Source organism: Zophobas morio, unplaced genomic scaffold, assembly GCF_036711695.1.
Source record: "Zophobas morio isolate AGI-343-1 ecotype UQ-CSIRO unplaced genomic scaffold, CSIRO_AGI_Zmor_V1 ptg000243l, whole genome shotgun sequence".
Classification (NCBI taxonomy): Eukaryota; Metazoa; Arthropoda; class Insecta; order Coleoptera; family Tenebrionidae; genus Zophobas; species Zophobas morio.
This window is the reverse complement of record NW_026972347.1, coordinates 347,558-360,194: the sequence shown is the minus strand read 5'-3', so window position 1 is coordinate 360,194 and position 12,637 is coordinate 347,558. Positions and strand designations below refer to the sequence as shown.

General features: G+C 30.3%; 3 protein-coding genes across 11 annotated transcripts; 2 read left to right on the top strand and 1 right to left on the bottom strand.

The window, feature by feature from the left end:
• The first annotated feature begins 2,673 nt into the window (after positions 1–2,673).
• On the top strand, positions 2,674–3,616 carry LOC135146639 (coiled-coil domain-containing protein 6-like). Its single transcript, XM_064078768.1, has 5 exons — positions 2,674–2,902; positions 2,997–3,146; positions 3,206–3,334; positions 3,429–3,532; positions 3,589–3,616. Exons 1-4 carry the CDS (start codon positions 2,753–2,755, stop codon positions 3,528–3,530), a joined length of 531 nt encoding a protein of 176 aa, XP_063934838.1. The 5' UTR covers positions 2,674–2,752; the 3' UTR covers positions 3,531–3,532; positions 3,589–3,616.
• A 976-nt stretch (positions 3,617–4,592) lies between these two features.
• Positions 4,593–9,223, top strand: LOC135146616 (uncharacterized). 5 transcript variants are annotated; one of them, XM_064078737.1, is made up of 17 exons: positions 4,593–4,734; positions 4,928–5,029; positions 5,141–5,251; positions 5,524–5,602; positions 6,088–6,148; positions 6,479–6,530; positions 7,106–7,170; positions 7,416–7,461; positions 7,517–7,559; positions 7,617–7,985; positions 8,040–8,137; positions 8,191–8,269; positions 8,337–8,399; positions 8,585–8,680; positions 8,741–8,823; positions 8,897–8,956; positions 9,036–9,223. In XM_064078737.1, exons 1-17 carry the CDS (start codon positions 4,624–4,626, stop codon positions 9,168–9,170), a joined length of 1,653 nt encoding a protein of 550 aa, XP_063934807.1. In that variant the 5' UTR covers positions 4,593–4,623; the 3' UTR covers positions 9,171–9,223. The 5 variants fall into 5 exon arrangements, with proteins under 5 accessions (XP_063934807.1, XP_063934806.1, XP_063934808.1 ...); XM_064078736.1 differs by having other exon boundaries at positions 5,132–5,251; XM_064078738.1 differs by having other exon boundaries at positions 5,132–5,251; positions 8,897–8,976; positions 9,036–9,109.
• Positions 9,224–9,882: 659 nt separating this feature from the next.
• Positions 9,883–12,374, bottom strand: LOC135146620 (uncharacterized). Of its 5 annotated transcripts, XM_064078748.1 has the most exons (11): positions 12,278–12,374; positions 12,172–12,210; positions 12,032–12,099; positions 11,855–11,930; positions 11,687–11,727; positions 11,468–11,503; positions 10,565–10,648; positions 10,485–10,514; positions 10,353–10,423; positions 10,208–10,292; positions 9,883–10,022 (listed from the first exon to the last, which is right to left on the bottom strand). In XM_064078748.1, exons 2-11 carry the CDS (start codon positions 12,182–12,184, stop codon positions 9,906–9,908), a joined length of 621 nt encoding a protein of 206 aa, XP_063934818.1. In that variant the 5' UTR covers positions 12,185–12,210; positions 12,278–12,374; the 3' UTR covers positions 9,883–9,905. The 5 variants fall into 5 exon arrangements, with proteins under 5 accessions (XP_063934818.1, XP_063934815.1, XP_063934814.1 ...); XM_064078745.1 differs by having other exon boundaries at positions 12,032–12,210; XM_064078744.1 differs by having other exon boundaries at positions 12,032–12,374.
• Positions 12,375–12,637: the final 263 nt, after the last annotated feature.

Here is a 12,637-nt window from a genome sequence, read left to right as displayed (position 1 = left end):
TGCTATCGACGCTTTCGTGAAATGCTATTAGTACATTTTTTTTCTCGTACTTCTGCTTTATATTTAAAAAAAATTAAAAATTATGCAACTAAGACTTGTCACGCTAAGTTTTGAGACTCGGTCTGTTTTGTATTTATACGATATTGCTCAAAGTTAGCTGGCTTTTTTCACAGACACTTAAGTCTCTACATAATCGTTTAAAGAAAATTTGGCTATTGCACAGAATTATTAATTGTGACTTGGTTTCTAATTAAATACTTGTCGTTACCATAATAATAATTATTACAATGACTTAAATTCAAGTTTTATTGCTTTAAGTAATGGATTTGTGCACGTGTTTATTACCTCAAACACCTAAATTTTTCCTTACTTTTAAGTCTTAGACGAGAAGCTTAAGGCCAGTAAAGTTTTTTTTGTTTCCTTAGTTTTGATTGTACTTTTTTTAGCTTATTCTTGCTTTACATTATTTAGTTTAATAATTATTATTATTTACCAGCCCGTGTTTGGTGCTCTTATTATTCGTTTATTATGTACTACTTGCGCAATATTTCAAAAAACTCTTACGGCTTTAAGGTCAAAGGTATGCCATATATTAAGCTATTTTAGTCAGAGAATATGTCGAGCTCATCTTACGCCGCTCAAGGATGAAAAGGGTAGGGGGGGATCAAAGGCCGTGGAGGTTAAGTCAATATTCTTCAAAAGTCTAAATGGCAATACGGTGTCTCCCCCTACTTTACTTTCTTTTAAATAGTTTTTGCGGAAATTTTTCAAATTATGTCTCTAACTATCTCCATATATTTCAATCCCAGCTTTTTAATCAGTTTAGCACTTCTAATTTGCTCAACATGCCCAATGCTTCGCGCCACTCGTGCTAAATTATGGTTACAAAAGTTTTAAATATTTTATAATATAAACCAATTTTTCTTCCCGATGGCAATTTTTTTTTTTACTAAAAATGCAATTTTGACATCAAATATTGTAAGATTACTCAGACTTTTTCCACGCTTACAATACAATATTAGACTCGGGATTACGAATCGCTTTACTTACTTTTTTCTTCATGCATTCGAAATCTCCGACAGTTCTTGCTTTTCTATACTTTTCAACAAGTTTCCTATTATAAACCACACGACAGCTAATATCTAGTATACTGTCTGTCGTTATATATAATACTGTTACTAGGTGCTGAAGTAAAAGCTGTTTCTCTATTAATAACCTGTTTGCAAGGAGTGTTTGTTTTATAAAATTGGCGAATAATTTGCTTTTTCTTTTAGGATGGCCATTCTTTTTACATAAAGTCTTCTTTATTTCTCTTAAGTAAGCATGGTACGCTTTTTGCGTTTTATTTACCATGGTAACTGGTCCTAGTTAATGCTTTCAAGACCTCCCCTTAGTCATTTAATTTAATTGTAGGCAATTGTTAACCATCCCTCAATTTGCTCCAATTCTCTTTTCCAGAAGCCCGTAGATAAGTTTATTAAATTTTATGCTTTGTGAGGTGTAGCTTTCGCTATATGAGTGAAGCTTGCGATCAATTATTTAAACCTATCTTCAAAGTCGGATAAAATGCAATAGGTTTCATTATCTTTAAAGGGTTTCTTCAAGGAATCAGGCTGGGATCTTTAAGTTCATTGTCGCTTCAACGGGTTCAATAGAAATTCTACTTCATTCACTTTGCTTTTGTAGAAATATAATTAGTTTTTACTTTCAAGGAGCTCCTTACTATGGAGAAAGAAGATTAATTTATAGAGGTGAAATTTACATCTCAGGTTAAGCCTATTATCTTGGGATTTCTGAACGACTAGGAACGTAATGTAGGAGCGTAATGCTTTTGCAGCTCTCTTTCGTGCTAGATGTGAGACAATTTAACTTTTTAACATTTACATATTTTTTTGACCTGTATAAACTTAAACCTTCGTTTAATATGAATTTTTAACCTGCTTAACGTAGACAGTAGTTGGAGAACAAGCAACTTCTCTAAGCAAGCTAGACAAGTACACCAAAAAAAAGAAGGGGAGTCGAGGGATGGGGGTTTACTGTCCAACTACGGCCCATATCCAAAAATATCGTAAATCTATTAATCTGTGTTCCTTCCTTAGAGAGCTGTTGAGGCACAAGGGGCCACCAGTAATGGCCCCGAAGAGTTATGATGGCATATCAGAGGTCTGGAGAAAAGAGGAAAAAGTAGAGGGCCCGAATTCCTACAGGGAGAGGAATGCCACAGATACAAGACCAACCCCACCTCCCCGGTCAGGAGGTGCCTTCCGGAAGTTAATTATTACTGAAACAAATAAATATACGTATACAAAAATAAACTACGAACCAATGGGTAGTGACGGCTATAAAGCTGTTCAAGTCTCACAACTCATTTGCTATTGGAATAATAACAAATATTTACGGGGGAAACCTGTTTTGCCACAATATTTTTTAATGATGAACTTCCTTGTATCTCCAAGAGGAACTATAATTAATAGGCACTTTGTTCTTTCCCGACTAAGGTTTAAACATTTTATCTAAGTAAAAATTTCTGATTGGATAAAGTAAATTTCACACGCTTTAGTCTGACCTCTTGTTCGCCGACTAAGCTTATGCTTTCCCTTATTTTTCGGATCAAACCGCCCTTAAATGTTTACTTTTGTTACCCCGTAGGTGCGTTTGAACGACCTGTTTACCAGCAAACTTCTTACCACCGCAGGTCAAACTTCATACTATTAAATTTGTAAACTTTCACTGCATCAGCACATTTTTGTAAATGGCTTCCTTGGCTCTAAATAAAGACGAACTTATTTCTGAACTTACACTAGAAGTAAAGAGACTTACTTCTGAACTTTCCAAAGAAAGGGAGAAAGCCAAATTTTTAACTAACGAAATTTCAGCGTTGAAGGCATCTAGAGTTGCTTTGGTCGGTGTAAACTATTTATATAAAACTATTAATATACTTAAACATCTTAAAAGTTACAAGTTACTATTTTAATGATAAACATACGTTATTATAGCACTCAGAAGTCGAGCAAGAAGAGGAATACATGTCTAACACCTTTTTAAAGAAAATTAAAGACTTTAGAACCGAAAAGGAAAATCTTATCTTGTCTATTGAGGAAGAAGAAGAATATCTGACTAACTCGCTTCAAAAAAAGCTTGATCAAGTTTTTTTTCTAGTTTTAAAAATCGACCTTTATAGTTTACTTTTTTAAAACTTATAAAGCTTTATAAAGAAAAAAGTGATCTTGAAAAACAACTAGAAGAAGAAAGGTTAAACATAACTCTTCGTTTAAACAATGACCTCAATAAAAGTTTAAGGGAGACCGAGAGACTTAAAGCTGAGGTAGAAAAGGTAAGTGTAGATTTTCCGCTTCAAGAGGGTTGTTAAATAAATATTATTTCTAATAGTCTACTGTATTTAAGTCTAATTCGTAACCGTGTGTAAGGTCAATAGAGAAAAAGTTGAACTTGAAAATGTGCTCGAACAAGAATCTGAATTTATTGTAAACCGTCTACGAAAAAAAATTCTAGATTTGAAGAATGATTAAGAGTAAAGTTTATACCCTTTTAAAAAAAAATTATTTATTCATTTTATATACTTAACAGAATTAAAAAAGGTTTATTTGAAACCTAAAAAGAGAGTTTAAAGAGATGAACATTGGTCGTCTAACCTAATATTTAACTAATAACTTTACTAGTGGTTGTATTATTATGGTTATAAATGTGTTTATATGTTACTATGTGACTTTTGATAAGATCTTTTTCTACATAAAGGGCGCTTACTATTCTTTTAACCCTTTTTAGTAGTATTTAAGTATTATAAATATAATAGTTTTTGTTATTAATTTTTATGTTTATACTTAATAAGCGCGTATTTTTGTATAAACTTAAGTTCTTAAAAAACTTTAATTCTCGAACAGTAGTATCTTTAAAGGTTATCACGTACGTAGTTTCCGTGCTTTGCGTAGCAGTGTGCTTAACCAAGCAAAGTTCTATATTTTTGCTTCTAAAGCTTCATAAAAAGAAATTATTACTTTTATTAAAAAATAGATAGGAATTTCTACGCCCGCCCTGCAAAACATAGATTGAAAAATTATTGTTGTTATTGCGCTTAAAACTATTAAAGACGTTGAAAGCAGTAAACTTATTAGCACTCGGTTTAAGCTTGTCATGAACAGTGAGTAGAGGCATATGACCGCCACATTAACAACACTACCTCCAATACTTAAAATCCATTAACTTTTTCCTCCGATAACGAATATTTAACTTAACTTGATAATTTGTTATATACCTTAAATATATATCACGATATAGCAGGCCTATTCAAATTTATCATAATACAATTATAATTATTAAGAAAGTTAGGACTCACCTCAAAATATATTCTAAGAAAAAGTACAGATTTTAGTGATTTACTCATTTGCATTGTTAGAACTTGGTACCTTAATAATGAGTTGCTGCCCCGTAAGGCGGGCGCCCACCTTTTAGCATGGTGGGGACACTATAAAGGGTTTTCAACCTTCAGCCATTAACCACAGTATTTCCTAATTTAGTTGTTTAGAGTGCAGTACGCCTTGACCTTAGGATTTTATCCTCGACTTTTGATATTGTTGCTTTGTACACGTTCTTTGAGCAAAAAATATGAAAAAACTTAAATTAAAATTGCAAAAGGAAAGGGGAGTATTATTTGGCAGCGGAAGGTCAGCCACGCAGTTGCAAATTTTTTTAAAAATAAAAAAGTGTGAATTAGAGGTAGTATTTCTCTTCGTTTGATGGATGTATTCAATTAATTTTTTTTTATTTCGAAAAATTTTTAACTACTTTGCTTCCAGAGTAACGTTTTGGTTTTTTAAGAAAGTTATATCGTAATATAAAATTTATTATTCTTAAGTAACAGTTAAGTAGTGTTTAATGCAAACAAATACTTTGGTAATACCCTTTTTAGTTTAAAAAAGAAAGTGCCTTATTGGATGGCAGATTTACTATTAATTGGAAAAAAAAAACGAAAAACCAGGAGACCACCGAAAAGTTGCTCATACCCATGACTGTAAACTTTATTCTTTAAATACTAATAAATAATTAAATTTTTATTAACGCTAAATTGAAATTGTAACTTAAGCGTTTACTTTGTATTTTTTCGCTCAAAAAGAATAATAAGAAAGGGGTTATCAACTTTAATGAAGAACTTTCAATGAATTCTACTTTACTAAAGTTACCCAATAATCAATTCGAAAAAAAGGAATACAAGATTGCTTTGGTCTACGTTAAGGTTAACTTTATATATAGTATCGTGTAGTTTTTTTCATTGTCAGTTATAAACTTTAATTTCACTACTGGTCATAAAAAAAATTAAACTACGAATAAGTTTTTTTGAATATACTTTTAGATATCGAGTCATTAATAAATATATAATGTTTGCAATGCATAATATGTTCTGTTAGTGAGAAAAAAGACTATTATTGTTTTATCACATTAAAATTGGGTTGAAAACATTTATAATTTTTTTTTCTAAATTATAAAATTAACTATACCTTATAATAGAACAACAAGGATAAAATGTTTTTAAGGAAAAAAGTCTGCGCTAACGTGGTGGATTTGAGCCCTCACCTTAATATTTTTGGTTTGTCCTTAATATCTACTAAATTTTTGAGGGGGTTCGGAGCTGGTAAATAGTTTAGTTCATATTTGTATATTATTTTTTTTAATAAATTTTTAATTATAACATATTCGTGCTATATATACTTTGTTACTAATTCATTCATCTCTAAAACCAATAGGAGACCAGATCGTTTCGTATTTTTGTTTTGAGATGTTTTACTTTATAAAAGCAGCAACTTTAACGCTTAATAAACCGTTAATGTTTGAACAAAATAGTTTTCTGTTGTTTTACTGTTAGAGAGTAGTAAAAAAGCTAAATATTTGTAGTAACTTTAATCATAATCTAACATTAACTGAGAGTAAACTTCCCTTGTAAAGAGTTGGTTGAAATCATAGGCTAGTATAAACTTTTTTAAAAAATTTTAATACGTAAACAAGTTAATATTTACTTATTTTTCACGTTTCTATAGCGTTTTTGAGCACTCTCTTTACTTATTATTAATATAGCTCAAGAAAAAAATCTAACTGTCGAACTAGCGCCTAAAGAAAGCAAGTGGGCTATTCTAAAGTTGTATATCATATATATATATTGAATATTTAAATTCTCCTCTTTCTTTGCGTTACTAGCTTTAGTTATTATACTTTAATAAAATTTATATATCAGCGTATCCCGTGGTTATATTTCATATTTTCCTCTTTATCGATGACTAAACTTATATTTTGGCACATTGTTTCTATTCTGTGAAGCTGGCTCTTTAATTTTTAAAAAAGAGTTATTTTGTTCTTGATTAGATCGATTCTGACTATTATCCTTAAAATTTTAGTAATTTTACTGTTGCGTCTTTTTCATGCTATTTTCAGTTACTATTGGCGATATCTTTTTTTCTATTATACACAGGTGTTACCTCCATGCGAGCGTTGTTGCTCATGTTCTCAAAGACGATGTTAAGGTTCTCTTTTTTAGTTTCTTCAATTATTTTTATAATATTATAAGTGATTATCATTGCACAGGGCTTATTTAAGCTTTAGAGATTACTTTTACGGTTTATTTTATAGTATGAGGCAATCTTTTCTAGTTAAGTTGTTGCAGCGTTTATATTAGTTAATAAAAATCGTATCGAAGTTATAAAAGGTTTTAATTAGTGGCTAATAAAATGGTTAAATTTTTTTTAATCAATTGTGTAGCAAAAAATTATTAATATATAAATAATAATTAGAAAATAACTGATTTTCCCTTGAAACGTTCTTACTTTTTATTTATAAGTTATTAAAAATTATAAAAAGCGCACTTAATTGGAAACTTTTGAATTCTTCTAAAAAAAATTTGGTATTTTATAGTTGCTTTAATAATAATTTTTAAGTTAAGGTTGGATGCTAAACTTTTTTGATATGTACTTATGTTAAAGATTTTATTGTTAATTTGGTTTTACTTTGATTTTCTAAAGTTTTTATCTTAATATTTCTAATTTAACATTTTTAACTTATAATTTTAGATTATATTCCGTTCTATATCTCTTTATTTTAGGAGGAAGACGCGCTTAGCTGTTTAAGTGGCCTGAGTAATCTAAGCACCTCAAAAAGCTTTACAACGTCCGGCGATGCTTTTGTGTTTGATTTTGTTTTTTTTATTATAAGTAAACTAAGAAAACTTTAAGGTTAAATAAAAAAAAACCTGACTATTATTTATTTTTTTTTTAAAAAGTTTTTAAAAATATTTAAAGCCTTGCGAGTTATATTTAACTTATATAATCTTAAAGTTTACCCTTTATTGTAAAGTATTCTAGATCTACATAATTTATATAATAATGTTTAAAGTTCATAATTGTCTATAACAGAATAAATGCGCAGAGTTTAGTAACTCCAAAGGATGTCGATAAAAAGGTTTAACTATATTCTTATTGAGTTGGTAGAATCTTTAAATTATATTTTTGAAAAGAAAGATGAAAACGACTCTAGGAGCGTTGAAGACTTTACTTTTGGTTCCTCTAATAATTTATAAAAATATACTGATATTCAGTTTTATATTTATCTCTGAGGTGGCTCTGAAAGACTTCAAAAAAGTTTTTGTCCCGTTACAACTGCGCGAGAGAGGCAAAAAGAGCTAGTTGCCAATCAAGAAGTTGAAATAAAGAAAAAATTGGAAGAATTTGGGAAACCAAACGAAGTTTATAAAAGAAAAGAAGAGATTGGAGATAACAAACTCGAGGAGGCGAAGAAAGAGAAGGAACGGGCTATTACTGAGCGAAAAAGCAAAGAAGTCGAAGAAGAACAAGAAAAAAAAGAGATAGAGAGAAAAGAACTCAAGAGAAAGGAAACAGAAGAAAAGAAACCAAGAGAATATCATAAAAGCGGCGGGAGAGAGCAAGAAATAAGAAAATATGACGATGGAAGGGAGGCCATCAGTGGTAAGCATAAACAGCAATAAATGAGGAAACCTTATTCCCCTTTATATTTATTAGAAGGAAGTGATGTGTTTTTCCAAGCAGCCTCCTCACCATCTCGCGGGGGGGCCACCGCTATAACCTCCGCAGAGGGCAAAGAGTTAGAAGAGTTGAAAGTAAATACACTTAACCACATTTGTGTCTACTTATCAGTTTACCAATTCTACAGGCTACCAACGCCATGCTGATCAACGACTATTACATAACCAGACATGAGAACAGCAGTTCCGAGCTCCTTAAACTGAAAAGTGAGTGCTATTTTATTAACCAATTAGCAAAAGTTAGTCGCTATAACCCGCTTGTCCGGTTTTACAGGCCAGTTAGCGGCAAAAAAACAGGAGAATGATTTGCTAAAGGAAAAGTTGGTTGCTATAAAAAGTTATTTGTTTAACTTTTTAAATTCACTCTGTATATATTAGAGTTGTTTGGTCGTTAAATTATGTATTGTTAATTCTGAGAACTATAACTATTATGATTTTAATATTATATACCGTTAGGTACAATCAAGTTATTTAATTAAGTGCATTCATTGGAGATTGAAAAAATTTAAATTCATACTACAGAACTTCAAGCGAAACTTCAGGGCAACTCGAGGTTTAAAAAGAAGTACACTGAAAAAATTTCAACTCTAAAATTTAAAATTGAGAGAATAAAGAAAGGCATTTTTATTGTACTTAAACGGGGGGAAATATTATATAATATATTTATCAATTCTATAGAAAATACTGACATTTTGGCTAATATTGAGGCTGCATGTGGGAAGGAATGTGCCGCTAAACCTGCACCTTTTTCTTCAACTCTAGTAAATTTTTTTTAACTGTTATAAGGTTTTTACATGAACAAACACAAGTTTTTATCACACTTTTCTAAAATAGGGATCTAATAATGAAACCTTGTCCCTGCTAGAATATAATAACTCTGAAGATTACACCTTGGTAGTTGATTTGTTCTGCACGTATTTGACTACAAAGTCATATAGGATATATAAAGCTGAATGATTAACACTCTCTGTAGGAATTAGCAAGAGCCAAGTGTTCTCTAGCGCAGTACAGCTTTGCCCTGGAAGAAGAGGAACTTGCTCTGATGCACCAACAAAAAAAATTGTTTTTGTTGCAGACTAAATACGTGCAGTTGCTTCAAAGATCTTAAAATATTATTTGAAAATCTGTGTTGCTATTAAAAACTTTTTTTATCTGGAGATTGCAATAAAGGAAGGTTGGGTTTAACTTCTGCTCTACCAATGAATTTTTATGCCTTATAAAGGTTTTAGGTAGATTTTTTAGGTGACGCATGTCTGCTAACAGCAAGTTATTTAAGATCTAACTTGATTTTAAAAGAGCACTGTAGCAAAGGTGGGTATATAACTCAAAGTTTTTAAGATTAAGATTACCCATGCAACTTATTAACTAAGTTTTTAAGAGAATTGTTAAAATGGCTCGTTTATGTTAGAAAAGTGGATTCTTTAAATTTTAGTCCATACAGGTAGTAATTTAATGAAAGCGAGTACTAAAAACCTTGACTTACATAACCTTATATTAGACTTTAAAATTTAGAACGGGAAAAGAGAAAATAATCTCGTTAACCTCCTTTTTTTCTAATACTTTTCTTGTATTGCTACAAATATTCCCAGTATGGTCGTTACCTTTGAAGAGTTTTTATAACTTTCTTTTGCCCAAGTATTATTACTTTAAGGCAATTAGAGCAACTACACAAGTGTACCCATACGTCATGGTTGACCTTAAATATTTTGTCAACGAGTGGTCTACTACATGGTTTGTCACAAACAACTTACTAAAGTTTTTAAGGGTAATATTTTGGTAGAAATAACTTTCAAGTTCTAAATAAAAACATATTTCACTGGTTTTGTGGTAAATAGACGATAGATCAATCGCGGCCGAAGCTACAGCCTTTTATTTCTTCATTAAGAAAGTTTTTTTCAATCCCGCTTAATTTAAACAACTTGATTTGTCCCAAATAAACCTCGCTGATCTGTTTAGCAGTCTTTATGTCAATAATTAGGTTATTATTTATATAGCTGGACTTACAAACTATTAAAAAATAATAATTAAAAAAAAAAATAAGAAAGCTTCTTTTCAAATAAGAAATGTAAAATTGGTAAAAAGTACTTATAACAACTCACATTAATTAAAATAATAATTTAACGAATTTTGTAAAAAAGCAAGAACCTTCAGATCGTTGAAAATTTTGTCAATAATTAAATCTTTAGTTCGAACTTGGGCTTTAAGTCTTTCAAGCTGATTTAAACAGTCGCTAGTGTAACATGGGCTACTTGTTATTTATAAATACAAATATCAGCAAACAAATTAGTACTCGAGTTTTCTGTCTTGTTTTTCCACGTGTTTTTTTAAATGAGCTATCACATGGTTTCTGTGCTTAATCATCTTTAGAGAGCAGCGGAATAGTAAGACCTTTTTAACTTTATCAAAGCAAATTAGTATTAACCTTCAAGGCCTTAGCTACCAGCAAAGAATCCTTTTTAGAGTAGTTAATAATAAAAATTTTATTACATGTATATATGATACTTTCGGAAAAAGAAAAAAAAAGTCGTCAATCTTATTGGAATTTAGCTGTAAACTTTTACTTTCGACTTCTAAAGTTTCTTTTACCTATAAAAAAATTTAAAAAAAATTATAAAGTAACTTGAAACAATATAGTTTGCAAAATTCGTTACATACTCCAAGAAAAAGGTTAATTTTTTGATAAACTGATTCACAGTAATCTACTAAATGTTTACTTTTTCATTCTTTCATATATTATTTAACAGAGTATTCAAATAAAGTCACAATGGTCTCACGAAATAACCAGTTTTTTATAGGTAAACCCTTCTGACTTATTAATTCAAAAGCTCAAATCACCATTAACTATGTTTTTTAACAAAAAAAAAATTCTCACTAAAAGTTATATTTAAAAAAATTTTAATAATTTTTCCATAAATTTTAATTAATTTCGTTACCTCTAGGATTTATATAAACTTTAATTCTAGTGACTCTAAAAAGGATTAATTTCACTATTAAAAGTATTTAATAAATAAAGTTTGTACTACACATGAAAACTTAATTGAACAATCTGATACAAATTAAAATGTTTTATATTATCTAAAGAATGACCAGATCAAAAGGTGAGAGTTATACACTCAATACTTAGAAGTTAAATTCTAATTCTTGGCTCGGATTAAAACGAGAAGTCACTTATTATAATAATATAGAATAATAACTGTGTTATATTCCTACATCAACGACACTTTGCAGGTAAAGCAACCACACATTACATGATTTGGTATCGAACAATTATATATCAAACTTAAAAACAAAGTAACGTTAGCTCTTTTAACTTATTTTAAAAAGGTATATTTAGGCAAATAGTTTTCTATTGAAAACAAGAGGGGAATAGCTTTACTAATTATTCTTAAAAATTTAATTGAGGACCTCTTGTAGCTTGGTAAAATTTTCGGACTGAATTTTCTGTAAAAAAATGGTTTAAACAAATAATTTAGTTAACATAAGGAATGCTATTAAGTTAGAAATAGCTGAATATATAGTTTTATATATATATAACTTTATATTTATTTAAAGTTTTAAAAAATAGATTGGAAAGTTAGTATATGTGCTAGATGTAACAGTAAAAATTCTAACTAACTAACTAACTTCATCTGGCCGTTCAAAACTCAATCCCTCCAGGCTATTATCTTGATATACCGCATTAATAAGAGGCAAAATATAAGATATAAAATTAGAAAATAACTGTCAAGTTAGTTTATGAAAGTGAAAAAACAATTTAAAAGTAAAAAACTATTAACAATTTGTAATATTTACTTCCAAACTCATCCAAAACCTTTGAAATCTGCTGACTAGACTCCTTATTTTCTTCAGTGTAACTTTCCGGTGAACTCTTGGAGGTTAGAAAGCAAAAGTGAATTGATTTTATGAAAATAAGCCCAGCGGTAAGTGTGACACCATTTATGCTGGCTGCAGCAACCGTAAAATAAGAACCTGGTTAAGCAAAGTACGGTCATAGGTGCCTGCAAGGCCTTCTTCATCGGAAGCAATTTCTGGAATCTCTTCGCCATATATAATAGATTCAAGACTGCTATTCTCCTTCGTTAAAATAAAGTTGAAATCTGTAAATCTACCCGTGTTTTTCATATCTTGAATGCTTTTCAATCAATATTCTACTTTGTTAGGTGATTATTAAAAAAAATTTAATTTTTAAGTTCAAAAATGATGTTATCACGACACCGCGCCGTTATTTCGCACCAAACACAGAGAGAGGACATACGGCAGACTTTGTTTTCGTTTAAAACTCTAATAGAAGTTATGAGGGCAAAGTTAACAATCCAAGATTGAAAAAAAACAGCCGCGCACAAGCTTAAGGCGCGCTTCAGTGCTTTTAACCGGCTATGATAAAAACTCTCGACCCAGTATGATGGTTTTACTTATTTAGCTTGATAGACTCTTAATTTTCCTGCCCCCTCAAAGTGGGCGATCACTTTTTAGAGTATGGGAAAATATAACAGTTTTTACATGGTTTGGCTTACTATGGGTTGTACTTAACACTCTGATTTTACCGCCCTTTCGTGATAGAAAGCTAGTCACAAC

Coding starts and splice junctions, on each gene's coding strand:
- LOC135146639 (XM_064078768.1), top strand. CDS start 2,753: ATGGCTTCCTTGGCTCTAAATAAAGACGAACTTATTTCTGAACTTACA. Junction 3,147..3,205: donor TTCAAAAAAAGCTTGATCAA/GTTTTTTTTCTA, acceptor AAACTTATAAAG/CTTTATAAAGAAAAAAGTGA. Junction 3,335..3,428: donor TTAAAGCTGAGGTAGAAAAG/GTAAGTGTAGAT, acceptor ACCGTGTGTAAG/GTCAATAGAGAAAAAGTTGA.
- LOC135146616 (XM_064078736.1), top strand. CDS start 4,624: ATGAAAAAACTTAAATTAAAATTGCAAAAGGAAAGGGGAGTATTATTT. Junction 7,462..7,516: donor CAAAGGATGTCGATAAAAAG/GTTTAACTATAT, acceptor ATTTTTGAAAAG/AAAGATGAAAACGACTCTAG. Junction 8,681..8,740: donor AATTGAGAGAATAAAGAAAG/GCATTTTTATTG, acceptor TCAATTCTATAG/AAAATACTGACATTTTGGCT.
- LOC135146620 (XM_064078744.1), bottom strand. CDS start 12,184: ATGAAAAACACGGGTAGATTTACAGATTTCAACTTTATTTTAACGAAG. Junction 11,728..11,854: donor GGTTTTGGATGAGTTTGGAA/GTAAATATTACA, acceptor CGGTATATCAAG/ATAATAGCCTGGAGGGATTG. Junction 10,515..10,564: donor TTTTTTTTCTTTTTCCGAAA/GTATCATATATA, acceptor TACTCTAAAAAG/GATTCTTTGCTGGTAGCTAA.